Source organism: Platalea leucorodia, assembly GCF_965183815.1.
Source record: "Platalea leucorodia genome assembly, chromosome: 22".
Classification (NCBI taxonomy): Eukaryota; Metazoa; Chordata; class Aves; order Pelecaniformes; family Threskiornithidae; genus Platalea; species Platalea leucorodia.
The window spans coordinates 4,494,485-4,510,091 of record NC_138844.1 but is presented as its reverse complement, the minus strand read 5'-3'; the positions used below and the strand labels follow the sequence as shown (position 1 = coordinate 4,510,091).

Sequence of the window (15,607 nt, the reverse complement as noted above, 5' to 3'; positions counted from 1 at the left end):
AGCAGAGCTCGGAGGGGTGTCCCAGCCAGCCCCGACCCCTCGACGCGCCGAGGTGCCGCCTCGCCCCTTCTTCTGCCCCACGGCTCCCGCTTCACCCCAAATCCCCTGGGCAGGGGTGAACGGGAACGGGAACACCCTCCCCGGGGCCGGGGCTCGCCCTCCCCGCCCGCAGGGCTGCGACACTGCCGTCGGTCACCTCGGGTTATGGGGATGTTCCTTTTTTTTTTTTTTTTTTAATGGTGTTTATTTTTCCTGCTGCCTGCCAGGAAGCCGCGGCGTTACCGCAGCCAAGGGCTCCCGCTGCGGCCGTCGGGGCCGGAGCTCTCTGCTCTGCAACAACAAAAAAATCCTGAAACAGGTGGTTTTGGCCCCAAAATGCTGCGGCTGACAGGCGGTGGGTGCCAGATTGGCGGCTGGTTTGTGGGAGTCCAAAACTGGATCCCAGATCCCGGATCCCCCGCCGTGGTGCCGGTACCGGACCCACCGCTGAGCACACGCATCCCGCGGCCTCTCGCCCTCCGGGGCACCGGTGCCAGCCCGGTGTCAGCTCCCTGCAGCCGGTGGTGCCGGGACCCACAGCGGCAGCTGCTGCTGCTGCTCCGGTACCGGCACGCTCCAGCCCGCCACCCGGGGAGCGGGACCGGTGCCGACTCACGCCTGGCCGCCCCTCGGGTCCTGCCGGTACCGGTGCCAGCCGCAACGGGGCTGACTCATGCACATTGGAGGCTCCTGCCCGGTCGGCACCTCCCGGTACCGGCACCAGCCGCACCGGTTCTCCGAGAGTCCAACCGGGCGGGGACCCTCCGGTACCGGCACCAGCCGCCCCGGTCCCCGCAGGGTCCTACCGGATCGGTACCTCCCGGTACCGGCAGCAGCCGCCCCGGCCAGCGGAGACCCCCACCGGGTGGGCACCTCCCGGTACCGCCGCCAGCCCTATGGGATCGGCATCTCCCGGTGCCGACAACCGGTGCACCGGTCCTCGGAGCCTCCTGCCAGGTCGGCACCTCCCGGTACCGGCCGCCCCGGTGCAGACTCACGCCTGATCAGCCCCCGGAGCCTCCTTACCGGGTCGGAACCTCCCGGGAGCGCCCGGTTCGCCCCGCTGCCGGTGGGTGCGCAGGCAGCCCGGCGTCTCGGCCGCGAACGGGGCCGGGCACCGGCGGCTCGGGAGCGCGGTCCGGTGCGGTGCGGCGGGGCCGGCGCCGCTGCCGGGGCTGCCGCGAGCGCGGCCCCTTTAAGGCGACGCAAACGGAGCCGCGGCGCCGCTCCGCGGAACAACCGCAGTCCCCGCGCGTCACAGCCCGCCCAGCCAATGGCAGCAGCGCCGGCGCGCACCAAAGGGGCGGTGCCCGCCGGAGCCACGCCCCCACCCCGCGGGGAGGGGGAGCCGATAAACGCGCTATTCCCGCCGCCCTCCGCGCTGATACCGCGGCTTTGCTCCCAAAAGCTGCAAAATCGGCACGAAGCAACAAAACCCCGCCTAGAACGAGCCAAATTAGCGATTTTGTAATTAACCATTCGGGGGGGGGGGGATCCAGCCGCCGAGGGGCCGAGGGGAACCACAAAAACGCACAAATGCTCCCCAAAACACAGCCCGGGGGGGGGGGGGGGGGGTGTCGGTGCCAGCCCCGGGGGAAGGAGCCTTCCCGGGCACCCACCGGCCCCGGGGGCCCAGAGCCACCGGCCCCGGGCCGTGCTGCCGCCCGCAGCCGGGGGGAGCGGGGAGCAGCGGCTAATTTTAGGTGCTGGCTTCGCCCGGGGGACGCCGAATTGCAGGGTGCCCTGCCAGGCACCACAAGCAGGGCAGCCCCAGCGAGCGTGTCCGCACCCCAAAATACTCTCCTGGGCTCCGGGAGGGTGTTTAAGTGGTAGCTTTGGTTTTGCAGGATGTCTAATTTGTGCTGGATAAAAAAATAAGGCCAAATTGTTGAAAGGCTGGAGGCAGCGGGTGTGGGCAGGGAGGGGACGCAGCAGCAGGGCCTTAAAAACGTGTAGTTAAGAGACCACCAAAGGTTGGGTTTTGTCTTGCCTTTTAATTAAAAATGTCTAAGAATGGAAAGACGCAAATAAAATTCAAAAGGTCTGCGAAAACCACGGTTTTCTGCTCCCTACGTGGGCTGGACGAGGGCCGTCCGCCCCTGTGCCACGTCGTCCGAGCGCTCGAGCCGTAGCCCCCAACACTCTGAAGTTTCCCCATTTCGGCAAAATTCAGTCCCAGCCCCAGCCAGGAGCAGAGCCCAGAGCACTTCTGCAGCCAAACCGTCGCTGTTCCGAGACCTTTCTCAACAGCCCTTGCTCCCGATTGCTAAAGGACACCGACCTTTACATACTGATAGCTGCCTGCAGTCACCGGCTGCTCCTCAGAAACCACCCTGGTTATCAAAGAAATATTTTATCGCCTATTTAGTCTGAAACATTCTGGCTTTTTGATGCAGAGCACACCCCGTTTTCTCTGCACGGCGGGGGTTCCCCCCCCTTTGGAGTCACACCAGCTCCTGTTAACAGAGGAGACCGCGTCCAGGCCATTTGTCAGCGGGTATAAGGCAAGTGGGAAACTCAAAAGGGCAAATTCTCCGCTGCCTCCTGTCTCCTTCCCACTGAAAGGCAGCAGGGCAAAGATCATTCCAGAAACATCACAGACGGAGGAGTTTGGCAAGGGTGATCCTGTATCCCAGTGATTTTCCACTGTTAGGAACCCCGGAGAGCAAGCGAGGACAGCGCTTTCTGCGCTGGGTTGGGCTGACCTGGCTCCTGGCAACCCCTGAATAGACAGGCAACCCTCTTCTGAACACACGGCTTCCCCGCTATGGGCGTAACATCCCCGCGCTACAAGAAATACACTGATGCACACTGCTCTCCAAGTTTGTCCTCCTGTTTTTTCACCAACAAGTGGATTGCATCAGCACAGAAGCAACCCTAAGCCCACAATGTCCACGTAGCTGGCTGTCTGTCTGTCCCGGCCTCCCCTCGCTTTATTTCCATCCTGCAGCATACAAAAGCAGCTGGGTTAAGACTAGGTCGGTAACCCCCATGAATTCAATCTGGCCGCCTGCGTCAGACCTCCTCGCACTGGTGCCCATGGTCACGGGCATATTTTGGGGAAGCTCAGAGTAAAACTGAAGCTGTCCTTTACTCACACGGGGAGCCAATCCCTGTAGCTCAGTCTTCAAGGCACATGGATAAGGAAACGTCAATTATAGCTGGTCACCTCGTGCCATCTCCTCAACACAGCGTTCTCTAACACACAGTATTTCTTTCATAGCAATACATTTTTAGTGGCCGAATAATATTTATATGGTCAATATCATGAAAAACCTCAAGAACTAACAAGCAACACGACAGCAAACTCCATTCATTTCACTTCCCCAGGTGGGGTGACCGTCCCATCCCTCTCCTTCTGCGAGTCCCCCCCAGTGCAGCAGTCGGGACACTCGACAAAAAAGAAGTGGCCAACTGCTCAGTGCGGGCTACACCAGTCCGAGCTGAGGTCTCCCTGAGTTTCTCCTGTTGACATGGGCTTCAGTTTTGTATTTAATGCTAAAAGTCACTACGGAAGAAACAAGGACTTGCTAGAGGAGTGGTTAGGTCACTACCCATCAGGAATCAAATTATTTTTTATGTTCTGTTCTATATAACATGCAGAAATCAGGAAACATAGACAACAAGACAGGGCTTTTTATCAGGCGGGATAAGCTTCTGCTGAAGTGGCACAAGAGACGCACAGATGATGCCAACTATCTCCGCACCCTACAGCCCAGCGGTATCGGCCGCCCCGGCTGCTCTCACACCACCGTGCTGGTGAGCAGAGCAAGGCGATGCTCTCCATAACTGCAGCCCACTTTGTAAAACACATCGCACTCAGTCCGCTGGAAATCCTGTTCTTTCACATGGAAGTACGTTCAGTCTCTCTCTGCTTTGTCATAAACCAAGCCTAAAAATCCTCCTACTCCTTGCCAGTCATCCAATGTATCAACTGACACCAATCATCACAACGCTTTCTAAAGAGACCGACAGAGGTGACAAATCTCTCACTGCAGCCTCAAGCTGCTGAGCATATTTAGAAAATACTCGATAACAAAACTCTCCGGGCTCTGTCTCAGCGCAATTCATAAACGAGCTCCAACAATTCTGCTGGCAAAAGCCACAAGGAAGAGTCACTGCAACTGCAACACGGACAGACAGGGTTCAGTGGCTCCAGTTAGGGAAATACAACTTAAGCAGTGTGAAAATTTGAGGGATCAGGGACATTAGCAATTAATTAGAAACAAGCCGCAAATTGGAAGTGTTTTCTAATTCAGTAAGTTCCTTCATGCACAGATTCCAACACCGATACCGTCAGAGGAGCAAGCTGCCTTCCTTTATCCACTTCATTTGCTGCTTTGAGAAGCAGGCAGTGATCCGCTCCACTGCCACCTCCTGGCTAATCCTCCACAAACTGTTCCTCCTGGCAGATCTGTCTCCTCCTCAACAGAAAGGACGTAGATTAAATCGCGACCCTCTGGGGAATGATTTCTCTGTGGGATGGGAAAAGCCAAGAGCTCTGACAGCAACATAATGTATCACAAGTTACATTAGCTTAAATTAATTTAAACCACTGAAGTTATCTTCTGTGACAATGTAGCATTATTTCTGTATTTTTTTTAAACAGTAGGCAGAGTGGATTACTGTAATCAATGAAAATATATGCCTAAAATAAGTGAATTAAAATCCACGAGACACTGTATAATAAAATCCAGTTGTTTTCTGTAGTAACAAAAAGCTTAAATTTTCACAGAACACGAGACAACATTTCAGGCCAAGCAGGAATTTTCCTATGAATTAACAACCCTAAACTACTAAATATACGATTTCTAGAAGAAAGGGGCACAAACTCTGACTCTCGGTAAAGTAGTATATTCTGACACACTCCCTGGTTTCCTTGGTGATGGCTGATGAATCATTCGCCATTACAAACCTACAAGTAGAAGGGGCAGTTAGATAACGCGCCTCCTGGACGCTCTCCTTTCTCACCGCGCTGGCTCTCCTCCGAGCCCCTGGGAACTAGGTCATCCTGCAGCTAACATCAAATTCAACCTCTCTGTTGCCATGCGATGCATTTTCTTTTAGCACCCTCCAGAAACCGTTCTGTGAAAGGGAGGTGCAGGGTACCTTAACCTGCTGAAATCACAGGGGTTACCTAAGAATCAGAGCACAGTTACCAAACCAGAGTTTGAACAGGACGCAGGCTTTAATTTTAAGTGTCATAAGACCTTTGGACTATTAATGATACCTAAGACTTAACAGAAAGCTGACACCTTCGTGCTTGGGCTGACTTGGAAGGAATCATTTTTCAGTCTGAACTAATTTTATGTATCATTATTCTGAGACATCTCCAGTTGAAACACTGGCTATGTTCTGTTCCCTGCTTAGCTTAAGCAACCAGAAACACATCGTGAGATGAGCAAGATTTCCCAATCACTATTTTTCGTGTTCATGGCTTTTTGCTTGTACGTAGTAGCTTCAATATAACCACAAAGTAAGAGGCGACTGATTCTTATCTCCTTTATTATAATAAACACTATCCACTGTCTGAAAAACCTTAGAGAGGAAATTATGCAGAAAATCTAAAAAGAACTGAAAAGGGAAATGGCGATCCTGTGGTTAGGGCAGCAGTCTGGATCAGAAACAGCACAGAGCTCCGACTCCAGCTCTCCCTCGCTTACCTAATGTCAGGCAGGTCTCGCAGTTCCACATCTGCAGAACAGGGATGTTTACTCATCGGACAGTGAAACACTACATTTAATCACAGAGGCTGCCCAAGTAGGCACACAAGTAACCCCCACTGGAAACCCTTCCATAGGAAGTTCTCTTTTACAACAGTTCTTTTCTAATAAACTTCCTAGTTTTATCAAAGCTTATCGAGAAAGTTGTCCTCCTGGTAAAGGTACTAAGTAATTCTCACAGGATGCAGGAGGGAGGCTGAGAGTTTTAAGCATGGAGATGAAAGCATACCGATATTTTATAGGGGAAAGTACGCAAACAACACTTCAATTCATTGCCCTGCAACAAGTTAGGGAAGAAGGAAGGCTGAATTCCTATTTGAAAAGCAAAACTGGAAACTATTTTGTAATATACTGTCTCAGTCTTTCGTTTTGCAAGCTCTCAGATGTGCCAATGCACGGTTGCAGAATTATTTTGCGTCTCACGATTCACAGACAAAAACACGACATCCCATCGTTTTTAACTCGCATATCCCCCTCGAACGTGTGGCACATAGTAGCAGCACACGTGAATGACTGAGAAGGACAAAGTTATGTTCCACTATCAGTTGCCCCTTGATTATTATTCTCAGACTACAGGCTAAACAGAGCTGAGGCAATCTGAAGATGAAATTGCAAAATGAAGATTGTAAACAGAAACAGCACTTAGCCATAACACACTCGCTTTTGTTCAGGTCAAATAAGCAAGAAGTCCGATACAAGCAACAACTACAGATCCTCGCTATTTTTTTCAGTTCAGTGTTACTGGTGGCGGGGGGCTGTCAGCAGTTTGGCTACTTGGGGTCTATGTGCCGCAGCTTTCTCCTGACTTCCCTTTGTTAATTTTTTTGTTAACTTTTACTTCTTGCTAGTATCGGCTCTCATTAGAAATGAATTAGAGTTAATACTCCAATAGGGGTTCAGGAGAAAGTGGAAAGTCTAAAAATTTTAGGTCCCTACATGCTCATCCTTCCCCTTTCTTTTAATATGTTATGCAACTTTTCATGTAGGGAAAGATCATTACTATGCATTTCTGAGAAACATGCTCCATTCAAAAGTCCTGACTTAGCAACAACTCATTTTCATAACCTTCCCATGCTGCTCAAGAAATTTTACTAATTTGTTATTGCTGCATTAAAACAAAACAAAAAACCCCAAACAAAACCCCCCAAACCACCCCACCCCCCCACCCCCCCAATCTCCAAAAATCTCTCCACAACGGATTTAGGAATTACAGGCTGAAGAATGAAAGGTGCACCACCACCAAATCCCTCTCGGCGTTAGGGCTGTCAGCAGCAAGTCAGCCGGAGTGAAGCAGCACTCCTTAAAACTTTTATTTTAAGAAATTAAGTTTGTTTTTTAAATTGCAGTCTGTTAGGGAAAAAAAAAAAAAACAAAACCCTGAGACAGACTGCAATTGTCTGGAAATGCCCAAATGGCTTCCTGAACACTGCCTGCTAGCCACTTTTTCCAGCTGGACCACGGTAAACAGCAAGGAGAAACAAAACCTCTGCTCTTACAAAACCTCTGCTCTTACGATGGTTTCATGCCTATGCCTTTCACTCTAAACCAGGAAGAAAATGTAATTCTCTCGCAGCTCACCTGAAGAACCTCCTGCTTTCCTACAGACAAGAATTCCCATCAAATCTTTGTATTTCTCCTGTTTGTTTTTAAGTGATACATGAACAAAAAAAAAAATCCCCCCAAAGCAGCAGTATTACTCAGTGACGTACCATGATTTATTCCTGTACTCGTAACGAACTTGGTATACCTGTCCAGCAGGATCAATAACTGGCTTCTCTTTAGGGGTAATCATTTTAACAGCAGTGACTCTGCACAGACTACGTGCGTGCATATCTTTAAATCGCTCATCAGATTTTCATTCTTGCCCTCAATGCCTCTTCTTAATCCTAGGAAAGCACATTAGTTCAGTGGCATATCGGAAAAATCAATCAATCCTACTGTCCCTGAGAGGGCAGAGGTGCTTCCCTACTAACCTTTACGCCAAGACTCTGTAACTGCTCGATTCAGCTTAAAAGGCTTCAGTGACCCTTTGGGAAACCAGGCACCTAGTTCAGGAAAAGTCAGATGTGTAGTTTCTTGGAAAGACATCCTCAACTGATCTGCTGATTACCAATTTCTCCTCTGTGCAGAAACAAGATTAAAAATATCTAAGGGAAATATGCTACTTCTGTACAGGTTGATTAAAATAAACAGTAACAACCCTGTTCAGAGTTCTCCAAGTGGAAGATAATAATTAATAGATCACTTCAACGGGGGACTTTTAGTCTGCTTCCGCCTCTGCCCAGGAGTTTGACAGGTTTTTCAGGAAAGGGAATTCAAACAAAAGCTGTATTTCCTTCTTGGTGGAAAGTTTTATATAATTTCTCACTTTCAAATGTGGTTAAACTGTGCATTAAAAGGCTCTTATGCTGCTGTACACGGTGAAGAGCCTTAGACCATGGAAAACAGCATAAGAATTATAAATGCAGGCACATATCACACATACCCATTTTCATGCTAAATTAGAGGGATCAGTAAGACATGGGTGAAAGAAATATTTAGCAATATGATGAAATAAAAGACAGACTGAAAACATCTAGACCAACTGCTGTTCTCGGGAAGCCTCCTTTGATGACAGTGCTTGTGTACGTAAGTTCTCAGTACACAAAGAGATGGCCTACATTGCAAAATATACCCGCTCTGTACATACATGTAGGCTATGACTCAGTACAAAGGCAGCTATTCCCAATATTCAAAGACATTTCATCAGAAGATATTTGCTAATTCCAATCTGTAAAAGCAGCAACAGATCAAGAAAGCAAGAGGATTTATTTCAAAAAAATACAGGGGCAGGCCCATTTTAAAAATGGAGAATAAAAAAACCCATCCAAACCACTAAATCCCTCTCCAATCTTTATCCTCATTTAAAAAGGCACAGCTAACGAGACAGAAGAATGCGGCATTGTCCCCCAAAAGCACTGATTATTTCTGAGATCAGAGGGCACCCCCTGCGATCCACAACAAACTTTTTCTTAGGCATTAGAATAAATTTGAACAGGTCAACTCAGGCAGAAATTATCTTGGTGGGTTGGAAAGCAGTAACGAAATTCATGTAATTCTCATTTCTTATTCAGAATTTTATTAAAAGCTGAAAACCTGCAAAATTATCTTACTACTGCCAGGATAAAAATCTTTATTAAGGACATCTGTGAACCCTAAGGTAGACTTTTCTCCTAGTGTCTATAGGAAATGCAAATGCTTGCCTTTCTTTTGAACTTTTCTCTAAGGGCGGATTTTAATTCTTCTGCCACGTCTCCAATATATGGACAATACATTATGCAATTTATTTTTAGCATGATCAATGTGCTAAAATAAAAATATAAGAATTAATTAATCTATACCTTTCAAAGCCAGCACGACAGTATCACTTACTAGTGCCAGATTACTTCAAAAACTGCCTTCTGTCTGCTAAAACAGTGGAAGTTACTAATTTGAATTTAATTCCAGTTTTGAACACCCTTAAATCTCCACAAAAAATTACCAAGTTTCATTCACATGCACACGAGCCCTGGGAAAATGAGTATTCCTTCTTCCCCACCCGTACCCTTTGAAGAGAACACTCCCTGTGAATTCATAGGAGAGAGCATTCTACAAAAGAAAACAAATGGTGAAATAGTACAAAAATGTTTTCAAGAAACGAGTAAATAACTGTTATGGCACAAGGCAAATTCATTTGATGGAGGCTGGCAAAGTGATGTGCTATGAACGACTGTTTAAATCTTAATGCCCGTGTCAAAACTTGCACAGTGACACTTCTGCTTTCACATTTAAACTGTAAAAGAGTGAAACCATCTCATAGTCATTAATTTTCAATGTACCTTTCTTCTACTTTTGAAATACTTGAAGATTTACTATATAGACTAGAGAGGTATGGTATTTATCAGTTCTGAACTGATGAGGTTGTAGCTAATGATGTTCCTTTCTGAAAAGTCAAATGGCAATTCCAAATTGTTAAAGTAGCGCATGATAAGGTTATCTATCGTTAGTCAGTAGAATATGTACTGCCAGTCTCGCTGTCTTTAACATAAAAATAATCATCCTTCAAAGACATGTGGCTATTGGTTCTAACAAGAACACATACCTCCATTCTACGCTTTTTTAACCAGGATGCAGAAGATCACATCCAAGCTCCAACTCTACAGAAGTCTTCTGCTCAGCACTACATATTATGCCAACCAAAAAAAAAAAACCAAACCACCCCACAAAAAAATTATGCCCATTAAAAAATAACATCATCAGACTGCAAGGACAGAGATCTAAAGAGCTTTTATAGTCACTCCTGAAAACCAGTATAGCTCAAAGTTCAGAAGCAGGTCAGATATAAGAATAAAGTCATGATTTCCATTAAGAATCACTCACATTGGACATTAGGAGAAGTCTTCACTGAGAGGGCGGTCGGTCACTGGAACGGGCTCCCCAGGGAAGTGGTCACAGCCCCAAGGCTGTCAGAGTTCAAGGAGCATCTGGACGACGCTCTTAGTCGTATGGTTTAGTTTTAGATAGTCCTGTGAGGAGCAGGGAGTTGGACTCGATGATCCTTAAGGGTCCCTTCCAACTTGAGATATCCTATGATTCTACGATATCTTAATCATAGGTACATAATAGGCTGGAAAAATTGCCAGTTCATTTTGTCATGAAAATGGGCAAGCGTTTATTTAATTCACCTCCATCATCTCTCAGGTAGCCGTGTCTCCCAGGTTTAAAGACCAAAACCAACGCTAAAACCAGAAACTTGATCCATATTCTATTTACAAGTGAAATGTTCCTTACCAGCGGCTAAAAAAAGTCTTGTTGAGCTATACATTATGTTTGTTTGTTTTTTTTAAATACTGTTAGTCAATAGAAATATGAAACCATAAAATAATCACTGAAACATTTTACGACCCTGAGCTCAAGTCCCAAGAGTGAAAAGTTTGACATTAGTGTTCTTGAGTGCCTCACTGCAAGTTGCATATCGTTTTATCATATTCTTCAAGGCACATTACCTACATACTCTGCAAGTAATAATCAAACCAAAAAGCGTCAACACAACACAACACTCTTTGCACGAACAGAAACAGCCCTGCACAACAGTGTCTCTCTCAAACTCCTAAAAAATGGTACTCGACCCCACTGACGGTCACACCATTGGTCATTATAATGCAAAGAAATAGGCAACAAATTAAATATATTACAAAAATACTAATCTTTTCAGCTCAGAGGTAAACTTGGTCTGTCACTTACTTGGCTAAGACTGACTAAAAGTGTCAAAGGGAAGCACTGTCTTTTAAACCGCGTACCCTGAGCTCTACCTCCTCCTCTCTTCCATAAATTGAAACGAGCTATTACATTATTACATGCTCAAGAGACAGAACAGGGCAAAGACAAAAACATCCAGGTGGACTGCATCGTTGAGATACGAACTAATTTCCCAGTGATAAAAGCCTAAATTCAGCTTAAAGGACTCTTTTCAGAAGTCCATAAATTAAGATTTGGTTGGGAATACCAGACGGGTGACAGTAACTTTTGATGTGTGCAGCAATACAAATTAGGCCATCCAAGAAGTATCTGAGCTTTGTAAATAGGAGAGTCAATAATTCAGGCAGGCATGACAATACAAAACAAATCGCCACACCTTTATCCAGAAAGATAAGTTAGTCTGAGATAATACACTGAACAAACAAGCTGACGCAGCTAATGCCTTTAGTATGGATAAGGCACTGTCCGGTGGACTAGCAGTTTAAACTTCTCCAGAAAAGACGCTGTCCTTTAAACCGCTCATCTTAGAATGCTGACCTCCCGATCGCGTGTTAATTCTCTTGAATTTCCCCCCTTAAAAATGTAATGTTAAAAATTCAGTAAAACTTTGCCTTAGGCCGTAGGATGTTCAGATTTTAGTTCCACTTTACAGAAACATTCAAACCAAACCCAAAGTTGGTATAATTTGCCTTTGCTCTTCTTGAAGGAAGCCTTTTAGCAACACAAACCAACCCCAAGCTTACTAAATACAGTGAAGCTGATACCAAACATTATGCTTAGTTTGTCAACATAAGCAGAACGTAGTGAACACACTTGAATACATTCCTCAGGGTTGCACAACCTCTGTAGGTGTGCGTGCCAATGCAAATTTAAGCAGAAGTGAGAAGCCACAGCAAATCTCAACCTTGAACCTCCTGCCTTTTGTCATGCCCATTTTCCTTTTCTTGCTGAAATATGCCCTTTATAAGGTATCACATTGCAACCCTTTCAGACCAATGTGTCAGCTTTCGATACGTTTGTCCCAGATAATGAGGAGAATCTGTTGACATCATGTCACATTATGGCAGACTGTTAAGCGGGTTAGATAGTTTAATCTTCTTCCACAGAAAGTAAGTTCATAAGTCTTGGAAGGAAAAAATACAAAGTGTATCATTGCTATGGACTAAATAATAGAAAAAAAAACTGTCCCAGATTTTAGAATTCTGAATAGCAGCCTAATACTGTAAATTTATTGAGAAGAAAATCATTTTGCAAAACTGGAATACAATTGATTTACCAAGAATTTTTTAGCATTTAAAAATCATTTAATAACAGGCCTGACCATAAAATAGTGGCACAACAGAAATGTAGGTTGCAAATGTGACATGGAATGCATAGAACCTCTGGGGCGGACCAGCCACAGTAAATACAACAGTCATAATCATGAGTGTAAATTCACTTTCATAACTGGCTTTTTCTTCTAGAAGGTAAGAGGGTGTATATAAATATTATAGAGAAAGCATTGAAAAAACATTGTTTTATTTTTCAGAAATGCTGGAAGGGGTTTCAGCTCAGTCAAAAATGAGTAGGTTTGTTGGGCCAAAACTGCCCTTTCTGGTTCCTAAAGTTTCCTATGCTTGTTAAGAAAAAAAAACAACATTAATGATTAGGCGGTAGAAAATGGTGAAAAACATCAACTAAGGAGCTAGTTCTCAACAGACACAGGACATGGTGTTTCAAAACACAGTGCTTAACAGCATTAACCTTGAGGAAGTAATGCTAGGAAGAATTTCCACCATTTCTGCTATCTTGAAAAAAAATGAATCCCATTAGCCACAAAACCCCAGTTCGTTACCAAGCAGAATAGTGAGTTTGACATCTGCCTACGAGGATCTCTGGATGTATAGTTTGGCGGGATTTAATCTAAAAAGCAGCACAGAAGAGTAGGAATTTTAAGGAAAAGAGGACTTACAGTACATTGTCTTGGGCCTCTGTCCTCAGTGAAGGTGGCAACAAGTTCCTAGATTGCATAATGCTGCTATATTTAGTTTTAGTTGAAGAGAAATACAAACCTGAAAAAATAACAGCTACTCACTGGTTAAAACAGATACATTTGGCATTCCAGCCCACCATCCCTGCACTAACTTGTCATTTCCCCCTCACTGCCTCCCAGGATTATGAAACAGTGACATGCCTACAATTCAAAGTTTCCTATCCTACAACTGTAAAACTTAGATTTGCCAAAAGTATGACTACGACCCCTAGAAATCATCCCATAATTTTATGCACATTACATTTATGGGGTAGAGCTTCACACGGTACATACAGCGCTATCAGCATTTTCTTAACAATGCAACTGAAACACCATTGTCTCATTCAAACTTCTCTTCTCACTCTTACAATCAACCAGTCAGAAACACCACATTTATGATCTCACTTAATTCCCCTCTCCTAACAACTCCCGGAATTCCAAAAAGCAACCTGAAGAGCAGCATTTGATATGATCCCCAGCTTAAATCATACCATGAAAAGCCACTGAAACCGGCTCTCCTGCGTAAAGAGAAAAGATGCTTGGCTGACTTGAGATACTTGATTCCCTCTCTGCTGTCAGATCTCTCATTCTCTTGTGACTCTCTGTTCCCAAACTAGCGGGTCCCTGCGTGTAAGGGGCTCCCCTTCTAACCCATCTCATACCTCACTCCAACTGAACTAAAGAAAACCTGTGGAGCAGGAATACGGTATCCCAACGTCCTTGTCCAAAAAGCTTAAGAGAAACTGTGAAAAGGGAAACGTAAGGTTAAAAAAAAAAAAAAAAAAAAAAAAAAAAAAGGACAACCAAAAAAACCCTACTAAAATAAATTACGTAAAGTTCTGAAATCAACATCGCTTTTGAGGCAACCTTTCCAGAGACCTCTTGGGTTCCTTTCTCCTCTGAAGCACCTTTTAAGTTGTATGGTTGTAAGAATAACTTTAACTATAGAAGCTATATGCATCTTTTAAGAATCACATTTTGATGATTATAAAAATTTATCTATTATACAACATAGGTCCAGCTACACTGAAAAAATTACACCGCTTATTGAAATACATTTCATTTTAGAAACAGACTACTAAATAGGTCTATACAAAAAACTCTAAAATAATTTCTGTAGTAAAATAAAGAGTGTGTTAGGAGAGCTACACAAACAAGAAATTTTTTTGTCTTTCTTTATAATGCTCAAATATACTGTGATACGTGGCTGGCTCACTCCATAGCCGGCACCAAAAGCTGAAAAGAATCCATTACGATACACAGTGATACAATTAATGCTCTGTATTAATCTCACAGCCTTTCCGATTAGTACAAAGAAAACCAGGCCTATCTCCTCTTTGAGGAGAAGTCCAGGATATAAAAGCAAGCATACCTCATCAGCTGATATGAAATTATAAAATTCCACAAGTCTCAGTATCTGAAATTTAGAAAAGTCACCAGTAAAACGCAAGCAAATTGGGTTCGAGTCCTGTTGGTTCCCAGGTTCAAATGAGCACTGCTGATCCAAAACAGGATTTCCTTGTTTGTTAACTGATTCAAAGGAAAAAATTAGGACCATCTGCTGGGGCTAAGAGAAAGACAAAGATCCTCGCCAACTAACCCTCTGTACCTCCAGGAGGGCATGTTTCCATGTGCATAAAATGGGAAAATAGCTGGCAGGAAGCAAAGATGTTAGTGGTGCTGTGCTGAACTGTTTTTTTCTGCCAGGTGTCGCAGAAAGTTGTCCTCACTCTGGCCTCTGTGATTTAAAGGCTCACTCTTAAAAAGAGCTGGAGGAGGGGGTAAATGAGGAACCGGGGGGACCGGGAGGTGATGTGGATGGTGAGGATGAGCATGTAGGTGAAGGTGTGAATACGGGTGGGGAATGGGGCGTGGAGGAAGCGTGCTCACTGGGTTCAGGTTGATAGGTGGAGTTGGGGTGGTGGGTGCGTTCACTACAGCAGGGACTGTGGTGGCAGAAGTCGTGGACAGTGGGATCTGGACAGCAGTTGACACATTGACGGGGCTGGTAACACGGAAGCACTTCTCCTTGTGTGCCTTGAGCATGTTGGAGAAGCGAAATCGCTGGCCACACACATCACATGGGTAGGGCTTCTCCCCTGTGTGAGTTCTGCGATGTCTCTTCATGTTTGGGCGGCTGGTGAAGCTCTTCCCACAGATTTCACAGATAAAGGGCTTCTCTCCTGCCGAATGCAGATACCGCAATCAGTTAGGCACAGAACATCTGCTAATACTTACTTCAGCATACTTACGCAAACAAACTGTGTCCTACAAAAGCTACTGTGACTGCTACCTTCAGCAAACAGAGAGACAGCTGTTCCACAGAAGTCCTCAGTCTTTATGAAATCCTCTCTCACCTTTGGATTTTGATGCACGAGACAATCTTTTATAACGCTTTGGCAAGGGGTTCCTTCAGACCAAAATAACAAGGAAGTAAGCCTAACCTGTCATTTTCCCCCACAGTGAATCACAGGACTACAGACAGATTTAAAAGCAAGTTAATGTATTAACCTTTCCTGTCTGATTTCTAGGTTGGGTAACAGTTTTGATCCCAAAT

The 15,607-nt window shown here is 45.2% G+C and overlaps 1 protein-coding gene across 6 annotated transcripts in view; it reads right to left on the bottom strand.

The window, feature by feature from the left end:
- Positions 1-7,170: 7,170 nt before the first annotated feature.
- The window catches only part of ZNF652 (zinc finger protein 652), a 43,178-nt gene continuing 34,741 nt past the window's right edge, over positions 7,171-15,607 (bottom strand). For 4 of the 6 annotated variants that reach the window (XM_082332051.1, XM_082332052.1, XM_082332050.1 and 1 more), the window contains one exon: positions 9,733-15,233. In XM_082332051.1, coding sequence (XP_082188177.1) covers positions 14,722-15,233 — 512 coding nt within the window. In that variant the 3' untranslated portion in view covers positions 9,733-14,721. Of the gene's footprint in view, positions 7,884-9,732; positions 15,234-15,607 lie in introns of those variants that run through there. The other 2 variants (XR_014230404.1, XR_014230405.1) reach the window with 2 other exon arrangements.